Source organism: Phalacrocorax carbo, chromosome 10 (assembly GCF_963921805.1).
Source record: "Phalacrocorax carbo chromosome 10, bPhaCar2.1, whole genome shotgun sequence".
NCBI lineage: Eukaryota > Metazoa > Chordata > Aves > Suliformes > Phalacrocoracidae > Phalacrocorax > Phalacrocorax carbo.
Genome location: NC_087522.1, coordinates 25213813 through 25235226, shown reverse-complemented (window position 1 = coordinate 25235226; position 21414 = coordinate 25213813). Strand labels below are relative to the sequence as shown.

Here is a 21414-nt window from a genome sequence, read left to right as displayed (position 1 = left end):
ATGGAATCCTTTTCTTTCACAGGGCAGCTATATTCTTGTTTTGCAATTTCTGGGACCCCTGAGATGGCATGTTGGTATGATCAGATCATCCTGTGACATTTGAAGGGCAGCATGGTCTTAGTCCTTCTTACCTGCAGGTTGGGGCTACAGTGTGAAGGCAGAATAGGAGGAGAAAGGAATATCACTGAATTCTCAGCACAACAGGCTGGTCAGAGATTTGGAAGCTATTGTGGAAGGTAAAGGATTTGCTTAATGCTGAGCTTCACAGCTGTTGACCAGAGGAGGATCTAATCTGTAACTTGCCTTTTATTTGAAGCACTGAGTAGCTGGCTAAGCAGAGGAGACCAGCCTTTCTGCTACTATAGTCTGCTGCAATATAGTCATGTTTCCTCAAAGGAATTCAGTTGCTGTCCAGGGCTGTAGGATACTGGGATGCCTTTCTCCATGTAAGCTTGCTATCTCTGTTTTGCAGACGGTTCTTGCTGCCAGAGTACTTGCCTTACGCTGGGATTTTCCATGAACGGGGACAGCCTGGCTTGGCCACCCATTCCTCTGTCAACAGGGTTTTGGCAGGTAAATGAGATTTCTTCGTTGCAGTAGTCATGTATGTTAGTGGTATTTCTCTCATGAATCTCAGCAGAGGAGGATTGATGAGCAAGAGTCTAATTCCAGCTTTTGAGGTTCTATTTAAGTTGCCTGAAACAAGAGAAAGGACCGTTGGAGTGATGTGGTGAGCTGTCTGTCATTCAAGTGCTTGGGCACTGCAGATTCTATACTTCAAGTATGCATATGGGATTCTCTGCATGAATTGGGGAGGGGTGCTGTTAACAGTTCTTGCTTTGTTTAACTTCCTCCCCTATTCCTAGATGTCTTTTTCTTAACAACCTGACAGACTAATGATCAGCTTGCTTCAGGTCCTTCTAATTGAATTATAGGGTGCCTTGTTCGTGTTCCGGCTGGCAAGACGCACACAAGGCAATGCAGGATTCAATTAGGATCTTAATAAGTGCATATTAAAAAACTCAGCTGCCACCACATACAGCACACAGGCATTCAGGAGCCTTAAAGGGCAGGCGGAGGTGGGGGGGAAGAGGAGGAGTACAGCCCTTTGGCAGTTCATGAATGAGGTAGTTATAGATGAAACATCTTGAGGGTGGGTCTTTTTTGGCTGAGCCTGAGTTGCTCTGTAATTAAGCCCAGTGCAGGGGAGTCATGTTGGAGCTTGGGGGAGAACGAGGGATTATGTATGGACAGGTAGGTTTCTTTCTGTAGGTAATCACAGGACCACCACTGAAAGGAGTGTTGAAAGGGTTTCTCGGGAGGCTGCATGACCCTCTTCCTTATCTTGAGGCACAAACAACTATGACTAAACCATTTTGGACAGGATTTATCTAACCTGTTCGTAAGAGTCTTCACTGGAGCTTTCCCAACCATTTTGGGGTGGAACTGTTGTTGGTGTTGCATGGCTGATTTAGTATGGCAGTGGCCTTGTCTTTGATAACGGATTTCTGGCATCTCCTGGACCTTTGTCTCCCTGGACATTTTGGTTTGAGTGCATGGTTCATAGACCTTGCTGTTGCAGTAGTAGTAAGAGCTCAGCCAAAGGCTGGCCTCCAAAGAACCTCCGCTTTGATGCCTCAGGAAAGAGTGGAGCTAGCCTGTAGCTTTAGCTGATGCACATCTTTCCTGTGCTTGCTCCCTGTGTGGGCTTTGGCTGTTGGCACATGGAAACAGCACGCTGGCAGATAATTACTTGCTGCCAGGCAACACTACAGAACTCTTGCGTGGCCTCGCGTTGCTGGAGCCACCTGCCTTCAACCCTCCTCACAGTTCACCTGTTCCTTAGTGGCTGGGAAAAAGCCTGGTATTTTCTCCATGCAAGTTTTAGGGAATTTGAGCCCCAAAATACATGTGCTTGCTGTTTGTTGCGTTTACGCCAAGATTAACAAAAGAAAGCAGAAGCTGGAATCATGGGACTTTCAACAGAAAAGATCAATATTTTCTGTATGGCGCTGTGCTGATCCTACTTAAGGCAAAGTTTGGTGTGGAAGCTCACACTGGAATGGCTGGGACTCCACTGTAAAGGTTTTAATTGACTTAAAGATAAAATTAATTCTAATGCAGCAGGTGCATGTGATATGTTGTTTTAATCATCTGTTTATTTAATCTGTACCTATGCTTCCAGCTCTCAAAAAATTTTTTAACATTGTGTTCTAAAACATGTTAATGTGTTGCAGAAACCAGGAGGGTTGAAGTTGTAAATATTGGGTGAAGGAGTGAAAGATGATAACTAGAAAATGAGGTTGCAATTGTGGAATAATCTGAGAATCCCTTGTGTGTGTTACGTTGTTCAGCAGCGTTGTCATTTTCAATATTACATTTCAGAGCATACAAAGTTGCAGATATGCTTTCCTTTTTAGTTACCCCGCGCCAAAGCTTGTGGTAGTTCTTTCTGCACTATCATAGTGAAAAAACCTCTACTCCAGCTCAAAACTACTTTAACCCTGGCCTGATAGTTACGGGTGAGGTTGCCAGCCTTAGCTGAGGGGAAAATCAATCATCTATCTTCCTATTAACACAGCCTAATGTAACTTGAGTGCCTTAAATTGCTTCATCCGACTGTCATTTCCTAATTATGTTTAAATGCATAAATGCCAAATGTATTTCTTACGGAACCTCTACAGCATTTGGGAAAAGATGCCAAAAACGCACCCGTATTCCTAACCTGACGGCTTTCTAGAAACTGTCAATGGACTTCTATGGTCAAGTATGAGTCAGAGCTGTTGTTTGGGAAAATACTCCCAATTACACCTCTGCTCCTGTCCCCTGCCCCACTTACTGCTGTGTGCAGAGAAGAAATAAAAGCAGCAGACAGAGATCTTATAGGTGTGTGAATTACTTTGTGCTGACTAAACTTCTTCATGTCAAAGCTCTTGCTCTCAGGTTCTGACCACGTTTACTTTCAGCTGTCTGCTTTATATGAACAGCTTTCCATTGTTTAAGTGACATTCTCATGCAACTGTTATAGACAATGGCTCCATGCTAGGGAAGACCGCCTTGTGGGTAAATTCTTAGAGCAGTCTGGTTTAATGAACCACTAAAAATTACAGGTTATCTAAGCAGATGGGCTAGTACAGCGGCACAGTCGGTTTGGCAGAATGACTCTGACATGCCAGGCAGGGCTTAGACTGGGATCAGGGAGTCCTTTGTACTTGTCAGGGACTGGTGGTCATCCCTGTGCCAGGGCACTTCCAAGCGAAGTATAGGAAGGGGGGCAACAGATGGGTAGAGTAGGTGGGAGTTCAGGGGAGAACAAAGTGGTACTAGTTAACGTAACAGACCGAGATATCTCCGTGCCAGCAGCCTAATTTGTGTGTAGCACTGGAACAAGTCCCAGTAGCACCTTCCCACCTGACTCCTTATCTGCTGGTGCAGTTTAGATCCATCAGCTGATATAAGCTGCATCACTGTGCTTTCTGGCACCAAGTCAAACACCATATGAAAATATATTACATCAACATTGTTACCTTTAGCATTCAAACTTGTAATCACACCAAAAAGTGTTGGTAGTTTGACAAGTTATATTTTCCTGTAAAGTCTATGTTGAGTGGCAGTAATTACACTGTCCTCCTTTAATCCTTTATTATCTGAGTCTTATATCAGCTTTTTCATTATTTTGTCTGGAATCAATGTCAGGCTGACAAGACTGACAGGTCTCATCCTATTTCAACCTTTTAAAATACTGGTATAACACTAGCATATTTTCAGTCTTTCACATTCCCCTTTTATTTCAAGACTCATCAAAAAACCTGAGAGTTCATTTGACAGCTCTTCTAAGGCGCTTGGTAGCGTGGGCTGTAAGCTGCCCCTGGACTCCCCCGTCCTTGGTGAGCTGCTGTAAGTGGTGGGGTTGTGGTCTCCAAGGAAACATCCGTACAGTGAAAGCCGGTTGAAGTGGTTGTTTGCTAGAGTGATGATGAAAGCGGTAAATACATTTTGGCTTCTCACTCGATAGGCCTGACGAACTGAATGTGGCAATGCAAGTGGAATACTGTGTCTTGAAACTATTTCAGTCTTCTGGTCTCTTGGGTCCTCTGCCATTTGCAGGCCAACAGAGTGGGGCTGTGTTTTTTGTGGTGTGTGGTTTTTTTGGTGAATTGTTGTTGGTTGTTGTTTTTGGTTTTTGGGTTGGTTTTTTTTTGGGGGGGGAGGTGGGGAGGTTGTTTGGGGTTTTTTGGGGTGTATTGTTCTGTGCCTCCCAGGAGATACCAAAGAGTTGTTCCATGGGATGAGGTTACACCTTTCCTAATGGGAGGTAGCATGGCTGCAAAGTTCAGCACTGTTAACATGCCTGGCTCTGGATCCAAAGAACACACAGCTCAGTATTGTGTTTACCACCCCCTACTGCTTTTTCTTTTGCTTGTTTTTCTTTAATCTGAATACTTCTTCCCGCTGTTTTGCTTGGTGTTTTCTGTTTGGTTTGTTTGTTTGGTTGTTGTTTTTTTTTTAATAACTTACTCTTTGTCCGAAGTCACATTGTGAGCAGGACACTGCGAAGTTATTTGAGGGCCAAGTTGTGGTTATTTTTTGGCATCTGGTAGTTGACAGATATACATTTTAATATCTTTTTTAAAAACCAGTAATTAAATTTTTAAAAAAGATCTACTTCATTGCCACTAAAGTGCTTATGACCTGTTGCTGGCCTATATGAACTTTTCCCATAGGCTTTATAGTAATTGACTATTTCAGGATGGACAGAGACATGCTAATGGTATAGTGGAACAAAGAAGGCTTTAGTTTCAGCTCAGCAGAAGCTTGGAGGAAGAAGAAAATGAGTGTTTGCCAAGGAACTTTACAGGAGGCTTTAAAAATTGACACAGATGCCTGTTTCTTTATATTCCTGTTACTCATCAGGAGACCTGCAGATGAAAGTTTACTGTTTTATGATAGGGTTACCTAGTGTTGTGAAATGCTTCTGTCTCACCTCACTTTGTTTTAAGAGGAATTTATTCAGTTATGTGCTTCTCAACAAACCAAATATTTTTCCTTGCGTGAACACACATTGTGTTTGTCTATCTGGCTTTGTCACCAGACCTCATCTGTTTAAATGGAATCCAACACAGTTGTTCTGAGTCCTCCACCTCATGGGGAGATCCAGACTCTGGATGGCTTAAGGGCTGAGTGATACAACACTATACATATTTTTGAGTGATTTCATTGGTATTTCAGGGTAATAGATTCAGACTAGAGACTGACCACTTATGTGTATTCAAAGAACGAGCTTGATATTACAGATGTTTTCCATAGCCCGTGCCTGTTCAGAGTATGACCTGCTACAAGAGTAATAATGGTGCAACTGTGGATATCTCTGCTGGGGTTGCTAAACAAAGGTATCTGTGGCCTTGTTACACTGGGGCAGGGCTAAGGCTATAGGTGAAGCTAAGGCTCCGTTTATAGCCTGCCTTTAAAAAGTGTAATATTCAGGGCTTCAAAGTGTAACGTTCAGCTGCTGTTTTCCCAAAATCACTGGGGGGGTTTAACCGGCAGGCAGCTAAACACCACACAGCTGTTGGTTCACTCCCCTCTCGGTGGGATGGGGGAGAGAATTGGAAAGAAGGTACAACTTGTGGGTTGAGATTAACAGAATTTAACAGGACAGAAAAGGAAAAGAAAATACAGTAACGGTAAAAGAATATACGAACCAAGTGATGCACAGTGCAATTGCTCACCACCTGTCAGTTCCCAAGCAGCGGCCATGCCCCCGCCCCAGCCAACTCCCCCAAGTTTTTTTTGTTCAGCATGATGTTGCATGATGGCATATGGTATGAATAATCCCTGCGGTCAGTTGGGGTCAGCTGCCCTGGCTGTGTCTCCTCCCAGCTTCTTGTGCACTTTTAGCCCCCTCGCTGGCAGGGCAGTATGAGAAGCTGAAAAGTCCTTGACTTGTAAGCACTACTGAGCAACACTAACTAAACCATCAGTGTGTTATCAACTTTATTCTCATCCTAAATCCAAAACACAGGACTATACCAGCTATTAGAAAGAAAATTAACACTATCCGAGGTGAAACTAGGGCAATCACATAAGCTATCCCATTCTTCCAAGCTTGGCTGCCTGGGAGAATTCTAGGTCATGTGCCTTCAAGTGAATTTCTGGACTTCAGCCAGAAACGGCTAATGCACAATTTTTGGAGCATTTGAAGTTTCATCAGGTTGAAAATTAGCTAAGGTGATGGATAAATGTTGTCTTACCCTGTGACGGGGATTTATCTGAGCACATGGTAGTTTTCCTAATAAGAATTGGGGTGATGACCTCTCACCAGTCAAATTTCCAAGACAGACCCACCACCTAAGGTGCCTCCTGATGCATGTTCCTAATCTGTTGATCACTCTAGCTGTGTTAAGGGCTAACATTCCGATACAAGTGAATGGCTCTAGCCTAAGGCCTGTTAAAATGGATGTTGATGAGCCCGTGATCCAGTTGGACAGAGTATTGGTTGCTGCTGCAACTAGAATTAGCCCGGTGACCTTTCACTTCTGCTCTAATGATGAAAGTGATCATGCTAAGAGGCTGCTGTGGTTGCCTTGGAAACCATATTGCAGGCAGATTCTCCAGTTCCTCTGGCATCGCAAATTCAATTGCCTCCCACGGCTCAAATGTGCTTGACCTAATCCTGTTCTGTCCCGTACAGCGTCAGTAAGCTGTGAATTCTGTTTTGAGATGCCCTCGTCCTTCAAATGTGCTTGCAGTGATGCAAAACTGTACAGAGGAGGACTGAGGTAGATGACTTGAGTGCTAGAAGGCCAGCAAGAGTTGATGGAAAAAATCATCCCAGTTGTCTCTGATGCACCCTTGTTTTTCACCGTCAGCTGGTGTGTACTTGGCTTCCTCTGGCAAGGCTTTCTCTATAGTTGTCTGAGACTGAGTATGGACTGAAGGTCCCTACCTTCAGCTGTCAGTGTCTGGCTTTTTGCTGTTAGCTTCCTTCTGCCTTTTCCTCTGACAAGTGCGTGAATTTGGATTAATGTCCTGATCTAATCTGCCTTTTCACAGTACGCAGATCTGTAGGGTAATACAATCAATTAATATAGCCATGTGGCTTTCTGTGCCATGTGTTTCTGTTATAAATCTGTTGGGTACTGCTTAATATGGAAAGACATAACCTTTGTGAAACCTCATTCTCTGTGGCCTCACTATACCTCGGTGGACACTAAACGACATAAGAGGCTTAAAATATGCCTCAAGTTCTTCCTTGACTGGAGAGCTACAGATATGTCACCTTCATCACAAACTTGAAAACTGTTTATAATTTCTGTGGAAGTGCAGCCTTTCATGCAGAAATGTAAGGAAGAAAAGAGGCTGTAGTGCTGAACTGCAGATGCAGGGACAGATTAGAGTAGGGAATGGGAAGTGGCCTGTGTGGAACTGGCGAGAGGTATCCTTGGAGTTGTTGACTTCCTCGACGTGGTACTTAAGCTTCTGAAGACAGTAGGATTGTGGAAGCATAGAGAAGACTTGAATTGTGTGATATCCTCTTATTTAAGTGTTCAGTTATAAACATGCTTCATGTGTCGAAGTGACACACTTGCAGCCCGTGAGCTTTCCTAAAGCTTAGCTGCTGAACCTCAGCCCTTATCTGCCTTTGCATCTCTCCAACTGCTGCTCTCCAAGAGCAGCTTTCAGCTATGAAAGTTTTCGACATTGCTTGATCATAGTGGAGTGTCTCACAAATAAAATCTCCTGATAGTTTTGGGGTTGTACATGGTTTGGATGAAGGCAGAAGAAAGTAATATGCTGTAAGTTAACTTTATCTTGGTATTAGAGCCATTGTTGACTTCTGCTTCATAGATTCTATAGCTGTGGCTACGGAGTTGTAACACATCGTGATTGTGGTTGAAGGTGAACAAACATTCTTCAAATGAAATCCATCTCCCAGAAGGTAGAAATCAGCATTTGTTAATGCTTAATAAAACTAAGCCTAGAAACCAGCCAGCGATACGTAACTTCTTGTGGCTACACAGGGATCATATAGCTGATCCACAGATGTTACATTCTCCCCAACAGGTCCATATTTATAGTACATCAGCCATTTTTCACTGTATTGCAAGACACCAGTGAGTGTTTTTTCCGGCACTGTACTTTAATTGGCCGTCCAGCTGCCAGTTGTCTCATGCTATAATGTGTCATTCTGTAGCGTTGTACCTGGGCACAAGGTATTTGATGTTATTTGATGTTATTAGCATTTGAATGGCCTACAGGCCACCTCTTCTGAAATACTAGTCCTGTGCAAAGACCCCACAAAAGTTCCCAAGCTAATGGCATTGGTTTCAATGCAGATAAATGCTGCTCAGAGCTAAAGGGCATTTACTTCTCCTGTCTACCTAGACATCTCCTGAAAGCGGCTGGTAGGGTGCTGAGAGAAAACCATTAACATATGTGTTTATGTGATGGAAACGGTTGTGCGTGTTGTTTCCAGTTAGCCTTTCCCTCCCATCCAAAATACCAAATCCTACAGTGAGAACCTGTGCAGCTACTCATCCTTGTTTTGATGTCCTCTCCTGCTGTGTACACTGTCACAGACACAGAAGGTGTCAGGGTACTTTGCGTGCTGGAATGGAAGAACACTAGTCTGGCTGTCTGCTTTGATGCTGTGCTTGCTCTATGCCTCTCTTCGCTTGCTTGTCCGGTTTAGCAGCAAAGGTGCTCTGTGGGCACAAACACTTCTCTTGTCAGCTGTGAACAGATCCAGTTTGAATTTTTTGGTTGGGACGTTGAGTGCAAAGCGCTAGAGATTGAAGGGCAGAAGGAATGAACTTCCATCAGAACCCTTGGAAGACACTATCCCCTATTTCGTTCCAGAGATTAGGGTACTCTCAAGGCTTGAGTGACTCCAAAATCAGTTTAATTTCTAAAATAAATTTTAGTAATATTTTGTACATAGCTGTCTTTATATGGAAAGAACTGCCTCTTCACACCGGAGAGCTGGAGATGGTCCAAAAGTCTCTTAAATATTGCACGATAAAGGTCAGCTGAAGAGTCAAAATAGTGCTGTTAGCACTTTAAAACCTGCTCGTGCTCAGTCCTTTTTGTTCCTGTCTTTATGCTTTTGCAGCTCAAGCCTTAGTTCATCTCAATCTGCTATGTCTCGGAATGTGTAAACTGAGAGGGATGTGAGTCAACTGAAAATAAGAATCCACAGCTACCTGCACTCTGGGGGGGTATTTAGATGGTAATTTTGGGGGCATCTGACTTGGGAGGCTGTGCTTCCTGTGTAGTTAAAGAGAAGCTTCTGCTCTGAATCATCAGCTGAAGTGAGCTGAACTTAGGTGCTCTGAATCTTCTGTGGACCTGCCAGTCTATTTATCACTGATTGTATAGGGAGCTTTGAAGAGTTCCTTTCTGCTGTGGGTACCTTAAATGCCTAAAATTAGGCAGGTTGCATCCTGCCCTGATGGTTGAGTGCAGAAGGGATGATATCTAGAAGAGGAGCCTGAGCAAAAGGGATGGAATGAAAGCAGCAAAGGTGGTATAAGAAACTAAGAAAGCAGGAATTCTGAGAGGAAGAAAAGCAACAGCTGTTTGATTTATGTAGAGGGTGTTTCATGTGTGCTTTGCTTCCAGAAGTAAACACCGCATGGCATAGTGGCAGTGCCAAAGTAGCACATAGCTGTACTGTTGATCAGTGCTGCTCACCTGCTTTATTTTCTGCATTTATCCACTGAAAAGATGTAGTCGCTTTCCACCTCACCCCCCTCCCAATACACAAACCCTACCACTGTCTGCAGGAGGTAACCAAGCTTTCTTAGGAGGGGCTGTACCCTTTCTCTGTTTCTGTAGCTTTTTGTTGTGGGTTTTTTGTGGGGGTTGGTTATTTTTTGTGTTGTGTGTGTGTTTTTAAGGTTTTTTAAAAAACTTATTCTGGACTGCAAGTATTAATGGATATTTTGAAATCAGTCAGGCAACATACAATATATGCTTAACTCACTGCTCAAGGTAAATGAGCCTTGTGTGATAGGTATTTTTTTTTTCTCGATTCCACCAGTGCAATTTGAGGCTGGTACTGCCACCCTTACTTGTGCAGCGCTGTTGCAAATTTAATTCTGCTAGTCGGGAGTGTGGAACTTGGTTTTATGGCATGGATGAGTGTGCCTGCTGCAGGAGCCCTTTCTCAGACCACATCAGTCTCAGATACTCAACAAAGACTCATGTGACTTCCTCCTATGTTATGCTCATCAGCATTTATGCTTATGTAGCACAGTGCTGTGACCTGTTTATTTCTTACCCTTCCTACTCCGTCTCCCGTCTTGCTGTGTGTTGCGCATTGATGTGACAGACTGCGGACCTGTCAACAACCCGTATTTAACGGAGTAGGCAAGAAGCTCTGCTGCTTGATCAGAAGTTGGGCTAGATGTGATACAAGGAGACTCATTGTAGGTATGCTCCTTGTTGCTACTCGGCGCTGTGTCTTTTCCATGTTTCGTACTCCAAACATGGCTACAGGACTCAGCAGGTAGACTTTTGGTATTTATGAGAAATAAAACTTAACATCTTGATTTCCTATATGTGGGAAGATAATGCAGCAGTTTTGTTGACGCAGCAGAGCTTTTTGCAACTGTTTTGAGGCTCCTGGATGCATTTAAAATATGGTTGCTTGTGCCTCACAAGCTAACATGTTAGGTAAGTACTGTAACCAGGTTTTATTAGTAAGTGAATTAGCCTCGTGTCTTGTAACTGGATGTTTTCTGGGTCTTTCATCATGCCTTGCTCTTTTGGTTTCATGCCTCAAAATAGGTAAAAGGGTCTCACTTTGAGCATTGCAGATAAATAAGGAAGTATCTACAGGACAGCATTGTGGGAAAAGCTCTTCCGGAAGGCAGACTTTGCCCTATTCAGGGACCTGCTTGGGGCTAGTATATACTGTTTAACATCTTCATTCATCACCTGGATGATGGGTTGGAGTGCACCCTTAGCAAAACTGGGAGGAGTGGGGGATGAACCAGAAAGTTGTGCTGCTCTTTACAGGGACCTTCATAAGCTGGGAAATGGGCCAACAAATCCGATGAAGTTCAGGGAAGAGAAATGCCAAGTTCTACACCAGGACAGCCTGTGGACCTACTGGTTATAAAGCAACTTTGCAGAAAAGGACCTGGGGGTCCTGGCACGCAACGAGTTGAACATGAGCCAGCAAATGTGCCCTTGCAGAAAAGAAGGTCAACAGTATAGTGGGTTGAATCAGGAAGAGCATTGCCAGCAGACTGAGGGGGGTGATCTTTCTCTTCAGCCCTGGTAAAGCTGCATTTGGAGTGCTGCATTCAGTTCTGGGTTCCCAGTGCAAGAAAGGATTGGGCTTACTGGAGCGGGTGCAGCAAAGGGCCACAAAGATGAGAAAGGGATTGGAGACTGACTTGAGGGGAGAGGCTGAGAGAGCTGGGACTGTTCAGCCTGGAGAAGAGAGGGCTCGGGGCTGGATCTCGTCAATGTGTATAAATAACTGAGGGAATGAAGACAAGTGTGCCAGGCTCTTCCCAGTGGTGCCCAGTGAAAGGGCAGAAGGAAATGGACACGAATTGAAATTCCATTTGAACTTAAGAAAACTTTTTTCTTTTTATTGTGAGAGTGGTTAGATACTGGAATGGGTTGGCCAGGGAGGTCGTAGAGTCTCCATCTTTGGAGATACCCAAGTTTCACTGGAGAGAGTCCCTGGTAGCCTGCTGTAATTCATCCTCCTCTGAGCAGGGAGGTGGGCTAGAGCATTCAGAGGTGCCTTCCACCCCACCCTGATCTTCAGTGATTCTCTGAATCATGAGTGCACGGGAGCAGTGACCTGTTTGGGTTCAGAGTGGGTGAGAATGGAGTTTGTTTTAGCTGAAGCTGTGTTAAACACCATCTTTCAGCAGTAGGTACAGTTGCTTCTGGTTGCATGTATTGGCATTGTCTGCTAAGTCTCTTGTAAAACCTTGTGATATCTGTCACTGCAGAGGGCTTCTGGCTCTTTCAAGGTTTGTCTGAGAGCGCAGATGTAACAAAGCATTCTCCAGTAACCAGCTTTCCATGAGGATACTTACTTTGTGCCAAGAGTCTCTCGTTTTCGTTTCTTTTTGGTAAGCTGGACACCCCTCAGTTGCCCACTTACATAGCATAAGTGCCCGTAGAAAGAGTTGGTGTGGATTAGCAGCGGCAATGCGTTATGAGCATAATCTCACTTGCAAATAAAGTTGTAAATTAGATGAGCGCAACATTTCTGGTCGGAGTTAGGTGCAGACCACTTTGTTTTACAGGATATGCTTGATGAGGTCTGAGGTGTCAGGGGATCTTTGGCTAGTATCTGGAAACATGACTGTGCTGAGATTAGCAGTAGTTGGAAATATCTGCATTTACTGAAATGTGCCAGACACCGTCTGTCACCGGCTGCATTTCAGGAGTTGTGGAGATGTTTGTGGTGCGTTGTCCTTGGTTCTGCTGCCTTATGAGGGGAGTTTGTTAGAAAAATGTGCATGACACTGTTGTCTGTATGAGAAAGTCCTGTTAAAGGGTTAAGAGGTCTCCAATACAGAGCCTTGAAATGCTAATTACACTTTTGCCCTTACATTTCCCAGAAGAGATGAGAGATGATGGTGCAATTGGCAGGGTTATTGTTACCAGCCCTGGTATGTAGGCTTTCACATGCATTTGTGGAAGATGGTTCAAAGGGGAACAGAGAGGTACTGGAAGCCTTGAATTAGGCTGAAACAATAGGGAAGATTTTGGACAGTTAAAGGAAGCAGTTTTATGGAACGACTCTGGGCTAGAGGCAAGATGTATTTCAAAACAAGCTAGCAGTTGAGCACTCTTAAGAGTCTAGATTTCAGTGTTACCAGTCTATGGCTGTTGGCCTTTCAAAGAACCAGGTGTTCTGGGTCTGGGGTCAATCCACTTCTGCCTGTAGATAGTAAAATATGGAGCTGACTGTGGCAATCTCAATCTGTTTATTTGGAGGGCAGATCTTTCCTGCAGTCATATCATTCCTAGTGATGATTGGCGGAACAGTTGTGACTAAGTCAATATTATTACAGCCCAGAGTGAGATTGGATACCTTGGGACAAGTAATATGTATCCCACTTGCAGTTTGTGAAGGTTTGTTTTGGGCAAAGTAGTGACTCTGAAAATGTCTCTGGGGAGTTGCACATGAACGAAGGGAACATGAATTCCAGTCATGATGACATAGCTCTAAGACTTTATATAGGCAGGCAATATCAGGGAGAACAAAAGTGGGGTTATCTTTTTATACGGTCTTATTAACACCATCCCAATGGTGTGCAAAACCATGGGCAACTCTTGTGTCCACACTTCAGAAATGCTCAAAGTAGCTGAGGGAAGAATCACCCGAGGAAAACCTCAGCTGTAGAATGACATCAACCTTTAATGTTCTTAGCTAATCGAAGTAGTATGTAGTAGTCGTTGTTACTTGGTTGGTCTAGATATATTTATGTGGGGGAAAGATTTCTGATACAGCACCCTTTAATTCAATAGGCAAAAGGCATAGAAAGATGCAGAAGCTCATGTCAGACCAATTTAGACTGGAAACAAATGGCAGATGTTTGAGTGGTGGTGTTAGGGTGTTTTATTTCTTGAAGTTCTGGTGCATAAAGTTAATCACTTACCTTATGATAGCTAACTGCTGAAACAGGTGGGTTTCTCCCAGTACATGGAGTGTTTAAACTAGCAAATTGGTTGCGTGGTCTCAAGAGGTTGTTTATGAGCATGGTCCTGGTCGAACAGTTCCTGGTATATGTACAGGAAGGAGCTTTGACGGGATGCCTCAGTAGTCCCAGTGCAGGAGAGATGCCACTAGGCATTTGCATCATGTCACAAGCTGTAGCCTGTTCCAGTGCTGCGTGATGGAAGCAAGCACTGAATCTGAGAAAGCTTGTATATTGTGTTTACAGGTGCAGACTGTCCCAATAAGCCTTTCTGTGTACTGGTGGCTGGGAACCTAAAGCTGGCTTTGAGATTCAGAAAGGCATTAGAGAGAGATTATAACGTTGTTAAAAGTGAAGGGTACAGGCTGATTCCTTTTGTGTGCGTTGTTAAAGCGATTAATTCCTAGATATCATTATATCAGAAGGGGTAAGGCTTTGCAGAAGTGCTCATCTTTTTGTGGGTGGTGAGGGCCCCTTGGGGATCTGTCTCTTTGTGGGTGGTAAAACTCACTTAGCCATAAGTATTTTCCTACTGCTCGCTGCCTCCTTTTTAAAGGGGGAAGAACAATAATGAAAAAATACCCATGCTCTAGAGCACAGAGGGGAAGCAGGGACCTGTATGATCCGCTGTGCAAAGGGGTAGGAATTCTCAGTGGCCTGCTGCTTTTGGCTGTCATCTTTGAAGAGAATAATCATGATCTTTGCCTACGTGTCTTTACGTGGTGGTGGTGGGGAAAACCCACCCCACCCCACCCCACTGCAAAGCAAACCCTGAGCCAGATTTGCTACATCCAATATAGAATATCTTCATAGACATTTTTATAGTCGCCCTGGCATGAAGATGCAGGAAGCTCTTGCTAAGGCAGCATAGTTGTATGTTGTATGAGGGATGTGATAAGGATGCTGTGTCCTGATCTCCAGCTCCCTTTCCCAGGTAGGTAGGATTGTACCACTGGATCCTTCTGACTGCTACCCTGGAGGGCTGGCTGTTTTAATAATTGAGCATTAATGTATCAATCTATTACCACTTAATGTATACAAATCGAAGGTTGTTGCTAGCTATTAGATTCTGCAGTGATAGTTTTCCATCCACATAGTATTGTTACCTCAGCTTGCTCCATTGTTTTTATGCTTTTGGGCTGCTGGCTTTCCTTGATTACAGGGGAAGATGTATGGGAAGGTATTACAAGGTTAGTCACAACTTGCCTGCCTCTTTGGAGTTACTTTTGACTTGAGGGTTTGTTCATTCCACATGGGTTTGGTTTACCTTAACAGGAGCTGCACTGAGAGATCGCCCTCTCTCTGTGGAGGCTGGAGGAATTTTAGAACATGCCCGTGGCAACGGCAGAGCCTATAGAAATAAATTTAGGCTATGGAGTTTCCCCAAAACATAAAAGCTGCATTTGTTGGTCGTTCTGGGATGTTAAACATGTGGAAGGTGGTAAGTGTCCTGTGTCATACAGAGAAATTCTTAAAGAAAACCAAGAAGAGGATCCAAAGAGTATTAGTGCAATAGCAAACGCAGGCTCTGGTCAGGATGAGAGTGCTATATAAACTCCTAGCAGCTTTTTAACTCATTGCCTCAGAACTTAATCAGAAGTCAATGCAGACAGCAGGACATTATGTACACTACCAAATATAAACAGGAACCAAGGGTGGAGGTGTACTTCATGTATTTCTCCCCCTCCCCATCCCCTCTTTTTTTAAAATTAGTATACCACTACCTCTGGAGCAGGGCAGAAGAGGGAATGGTCTTCAGTGTCTGCAGGAGCTCAGAGAATTGGTTTTGAACTAAGCAGGAGCTTCAAGTCATTGCTACTAAAGGAAGATGTATTTTGCTTTCTTGAGCAGTAGGTTGACGCACTCCCCTGCTGAGCTCGGTGTGGGCTGCGATCCAGCAGCCCTGGCATGCAGGAGCTACGTTTCTGAGCATTCACAGAATCAGCAGAACCTGTGAGCCAGCCTTTACAGAGGTAATTGCTCCAGGCTCTCAACTCCTGCTGAGTTCCTTGGTAGCCCAGCTTCTGAGTCCAGTTGTTGCTGATCTAGGAACCATGTTCATGTCTCTTGCTCTTGCTTCGAGCATTGCCTGAAAATACGTACAATTTCAGCTGTATCAAGCTGCTCAACCCACCTGTTTTTGCAGCAATGGGTGGGAAGAACAACGTAGGTGTGGCTTGTGACCTGTTAGATTACTTCAGAGCTGGCAGCAAGCACAGAGATCCGTGTGGAAGAAATTATGGTGATGTTGATAATTGCTCATTCGTCTCCTTCAGCATCTTTGGGGGTGGTGAGGGTGGTAGTGGTGGAAGTCATTCACAGAAGGCAAGGGAGGAGTGATCCAAGAATCAACACTGTTACCACCTTTGCTAAGGAAGAGATAATGATGACGGTTAGACTGCTAGTCCCGAGCTTTGACCAGGAACGGGTCCCTAGAAGCAGAGCAGCTTTAGTAGGATCTGGGAGATGAAAGGTAGGCTGGAGAGGATCCAAACGGGACTTGTCAGAAAAAGAAACATGACTGTCGGGGGTTCACATGGTGCAGTTTGAGAGCTAGAGATTAGAATAACCACAGGGGTGAATGCATTTCCCCTTTGCACCCTTGAGATCCAAACTGTGATCCAGAGTCTCGGAGGAATTCAGAGATGCAGGAAATCAATGCATGTTTGTATTGTGAGAGGAGAGAGAAGAGCATACAAATATGTACTGTCAAATGGCAAGGGATGGAAACTGGCATAAAACAGGGAGATGGGAATAAAATTATAGAGGCAGGTGGAGTGCTTGTAAGGTTTGGGAAGATGCTTCTGTATGTGATGAGAGGAATTGCTGGAGGGGAAGGAAAAATTGAAAGAATGGAGGAAGTAATGTCAGTTTGTAATTTTCTTAAATGGAACTGAGATTCTGCACAGAAATGGAGGCTGGAGGAGGGGAGGGTTTGAGGAATGAGTCAAAGGTGGTGACGAGGCAGCTGGGATTGCAGGCGTGGGTTTCAGTTAAGCTGGAGAAACACTGTCTTCTTTCAAACAATTGTTCATATTAGCATTTGTGGTGTGGGCATGCATGCACCCATCCATTTGATGTCTCTGGTGTGCTGCACGCACACACGTTGTTTCAGGATCTATCTGTCTTTTGGTTCATGACAGACCAACCCAGTCAGATCTCTGTCTTCCCTGAGGTGCCATAGTAGAAAGAGAAGAGGGAAGTTGTGTCATGGAGGGAATTGGTTTGGTGACAATTTTCATTAGAGCTGTCTCTTAAGAGGTGGTGGAATGGGAACTGATATCAGGGCTGGGTCAGGCTCAAAATCTGGTGGGGAACATGACTGGGGGTAGGAGGCAAACACCCACACCCCACCCCCTACCCCCCATTATAAGGGTACTGAAAAGTATGAAGGAAATGCAAAACGACTTTGACAGAGAGGAAGGGAAAGAAGACACAGGAAAAAGGGTTGAGGGCAGACAAATAACAGTTATAACAGTGCTTATAGACTGGAAATCATAGCAAGGTGGAATGAGAGAAAAGGGTTGATGGTAAAATCTGGAAGACATTAAGTTGTGGTGGGGAGGGAGTCATTAACATAAAGTTTAGACAAAGAGCTTATAGACCATGTGGAATGAACAGATCTGCAAAGATTTTGAAAGGTGAGGTGAGAAAGCATGTCGCTAAGGACTTGATTGGATTGTCTGTGTGGAAGGCATGGGAGGGGTGTGAGGGGAGTGCGTTTTTATCTTTTCCCGGCCCAGCTTGGCCACTGAGGTTCCACAGAAGACCCCTCGTTCGCCAGGTATGTGAATGTCTGACACAGGAACAGTGAAAGCTGATGGCAAAGCCCTGTCCTAACTTCTCTGCTTGCAAAGAAACTAGCTGTAACTGGATGTTGTTCTCCCCGCTCCTGTGATTTTAGTGAGCTACTGCCTAACTTCTGCTGTCCTCTGATTTGTGAGGCCTAAGAAAATTGTCCTTTGGGACTGTAATTTTACACTGAGTCCTAGGACTGAGAGGCTGACCTGGAGTGCTCATCATTATCTAGGCTGTACCACTGCTGATTCTTTGATCTGGCAGGAGCTGGACCTCTGGCTCTGCTGCTGTGAGGATGAGGTCTTGGAGCCTCTCACCACAGTTTCTTTTTAGTTTGTGACCCTTACCTCCAGTAAAGCATGGCCTGCTCCGGATCTCAATTGTGTATAATCTAAAATCTTACAGCAAACCAGTAAATTGTGATTGCCCTATTTTTCACCATCTGAATTTCCTTCCCCTCTTGCTTATAAATGTTGTGTGGAATAGCTGTGGTGGTTATATTGTATAGCAGCTTCTTGGACAGGTCTGCTTAGTATCCCCTGGAAGTATTATGAACTAATTCAAACTGGATTAAGGTCAAATCTGCGCTAAAAAGAAATAAAACCCATCTGAAGTATCCATCCGTTGTGCAGTGTAGGGCCTGCATGCTCACTAGCTGGGATGTACTTCTGCTGCCTTGAGCTTAGGTCTTAGTTTTCCTATGTGTGGCTTTGAGTTTGGCTTTTAATACTCCTTAAAGTAATGGGATAAGGCATTAGTCTCTTTTTATCTTGTAGTCACTTTTGTAACTGCAGTGGATTGGACCTGTCTGCATTGAACTCGGCTGTGGCATTGACTTACAGAAGCCTCTGCAAGGTTTTGAGCTTGGCTGAACTCCTTGCTGCCCTCTGGGAACTCTGACGCTGGGTTGCTGTTGGTCTGAATGCCACACTCTTACTTTCACGTTGTTACACAGTGGTCCATTGGGGTGTGGAGCAGCGTGCTTCATCAGTCCTGCTCCGCGTACTCTGGGATCTGCCTCACCGCTGGAGCCTGGATCTCCGCGTCGGTTCTATGCAGGGATCTCTGCAGATTCACTGAGGTGCTGGAACCTGCTTTGTGCATTAAAGCTAGTGGCGATAAAGAATGAGTCTAGTTTCCGTTGCTGTCGTCTAGATGATGCCAAACCGCCCTCAAAACTTCCTCCATCAGAAAGTATTCAAAACATTGCGAGAGCCAAGTACTTTTTGCTGTAGGCTTCTTCTTACTTAGCTCTCTTCCAGTTGGAACAATGTGGTCTCCCCATTGTGTTCTTCCAGCCTGGGCTTCCTCCTTTCCATCTCACCATGGTTTAAATTCAAACTGCTTTCCCACTAGCTAAACTATGGTTAGATTTTGTGTTTTGCCAGCTTGCTCGTTTTCTGCTGGTTTTGGTTGTCTCCCTCTTCACCACGTTACCCAGAAACCTGCGAGCCTGGCTGCTTACTTCCCAGTTCCTGCTCTGCCTTCTCTTTTGCTCATCAGACTGGGGATACCTCATAAATTGTTCCCTTTAGCGATGTCTTTCCAGCTTTGTGTTCTCAACGTAAAGTTAGTGCCTGTTTTCTTTGCAGACACAGTGACTGTACAGGACCCACCAGTTTGAGAAGAGGCTTTTAATGACTACAGAGCACCCTTAAAATACATTTCATAAATGCCACCTGTCAGCCCTTCATTTGCCCTAAGACATTTTGTTAGTTTATTATATGGAGTTTATTTAAGTTGTCAGGACCTGTGTTCTTATTAATGGAGGTGCATTTTTCTCTGAAAGCATGTGCCTTCATCTTAATCTCCCTAGATGAGCACAGATTCAGAGCAGACAAGTACTTCCTCAACAGACGTATCCTGCTCACAGGATATTATCACTGTGAAATGTAATCAACCACTGAGTGTGTTTAGGTTAGTGCTCTGTATTGTGGTGGTAGCTCAGCCCGTGTCACTAAGCTAGCTGACACAGCGTAATGCAGTAGCCTAAAATGTGTTTAAGGATAGTAAGAATTTTTGTAAGTCTTCCATTCATTGGCAAGTACAAGGCTCTGAAAGTGTTTCCATGCTTGGAGCTTTTATTAATACTGCGTACTGCTATTTCCACAACGAAAAGTGGCTCCAGCATGGAAGCTTGGTGTTGTACTGATACATAGTTGGGTCTCAGGAATTCAAATCCTTCTAGGGAACTGCTTCTTGGATTAGTGAAAGTTTGTATTATTGCAGTGTGGTGGTTGATAAGGCATGCCTTGCCTTACGAAGATAGTGCTGAGGCTTTTTTCCACTGCAGATGAGTGTTTTGGCATAAGACACAAATTTAAAGTTGTGCTAAGCACACATTCTTGCAATAAGAACTGCAGAGGGAGTAGCAGGCATTTGGCTTGCTGGTTTGTTTGGATTAATAAGATTTCATGTAGTTAAAATGCACACTCACAATGAAAAAGGCTCTTCTCTGTAAAGGCAGTTTCACTTGTTATTTTTGGACCTATTCTGCATCTATCTGTTGGCGTAGATATATTGGTTAGATGGGAGTGCTGTTACAACACTATCTGAGCCTCTGCTCAGGAGATGAATTATTCGGTGTGAACTGAAACTGTGAGCACACTGATTTATGGGCTTTGGAGATGATGATAAAGTATAACCTGTGCGGAATATGGGCTAAAGTTGGCAAGCATCTTGGCAAGCGGTATCTATAACAAAATCATGAGAAATTGCAGGACCTCTGAATCATCTAAAACTATATGGAGCAGTTTTGGCAAGGCTGGATTAGCCTGTTACTGTGTTAGCATCTACATTAGATGAGTGACCTAGTGCAGCAGACAGTGTGGGTAGTGTGACGACTGGAGGACACGAGCATCAGCCTTGGGTGGTAAGGATATTCCAGTTAGGCAACGACAGCAACGCTGTCAAGGCGTAGTGTTTTGTTGCTGCAGTGGAAATATTCCTCTGAATTCAGACAAACTCTGCTAGACCAGAAAGTTAACTTTAATGATTGTCAGAGGCAAAAATGTCCTAATACCATAACTATTCAGTTTCCCAGTGCCTGTGTTACTGGCCAAGGCGCTGCTAATGGAAAGGCTGTCTGTGGACTTGCCACTGGGACCTTGCCAACTTTTTCTTTGGTAAGAGAGCTGGCACTGGAATGCAGACAGGCATATGACCCTTAAAGGGCAGACATTTAGCTTTTTTGCTTTGACATACAGCAGCAAGATTTGAGGACTCTGTCCAGCCTGAGTCATGTTGCACAATGAGCTCAGGTGGGTTCTTGTGCGGGGAGGGCCATTTAAGCAGGAGATGGGAAGTCTGGGAAGGCAGTTCCATGTTCCTGGTATTGCTACTTGGGAAAGTTTGTCCTTGTGCTCTTCAGAAATGCGGCAAAGTGAGATGGGAGCTCTGGAGACTCGAGGGCTTAGAGTCTGGTGCCTGCTCACAGCTCCTTGGCGGAAGACTGCCCCCTTTGTCTGGTCTCTGCAAGACTCTCCATCTGAGGTAATTAGGATTAGCAGGCACATTTCATGCTCTGAAAAGTAAGAAAGGGAAAGAAGAAGGAGTTTTACAAAAGAAAATGCCTGCCAGGCACAGATTTTGCTCTGGTTTTGTACAGAGAATAAACATAGACGCGAAGGTTAAAAAGCAGACTTCCAACAGCATTTATTGAAGGGTTTGGAAATGATGCAAGGAGCTTTGTGATGGGAAAGAGCGGAGGCATTGCAAGGGGCAGAGTTGGCAGAGGGAGGAGTCGGAGCGACACGCAGCACAGATTAGCTATTGAAACCTTCCTAGTTCACCTTCACAGGGATTTTATGAAACCTAAACTCTGGCAGGAGAGCTGTGGCATTTTGATTTGGAGAGTCACCTACTGTTTCTAGAAGCTTAGAAGGGAGGGCTGTGACCATGCCCTTACGAGTGGGTTCGAACAGAGGTGAAGGGTAGG

The 21414-nt window shown here is 44.4% G+C and overlaps 1 protein-coding gene across 4 annotated transcripts in view; it reads left to right on the top strand.

The window, feature by feature from the left end:
• The window catches only part of AMBRA1 (autophagy and beclin 1 regulator 1), a 151821-nt gene that overhangs the window by 56724 nt on the left and 73683 nt on the right, over positions 1 to 21414 (top strand). For all 4 annotated transcript variants that reach the window (XM_064462605.1, XM_064462609.1, XM_064462607.1 and 1 more), the window contains one exon: positions 473 to 573. In XM_064462605.1, the coding sequence (XP_064318675.1) occupies positions 473 to 573 (101 nt within the window). The remainder of the gene's footprint in view (positions 1 to 472; positions 574 to 21414) is intronic.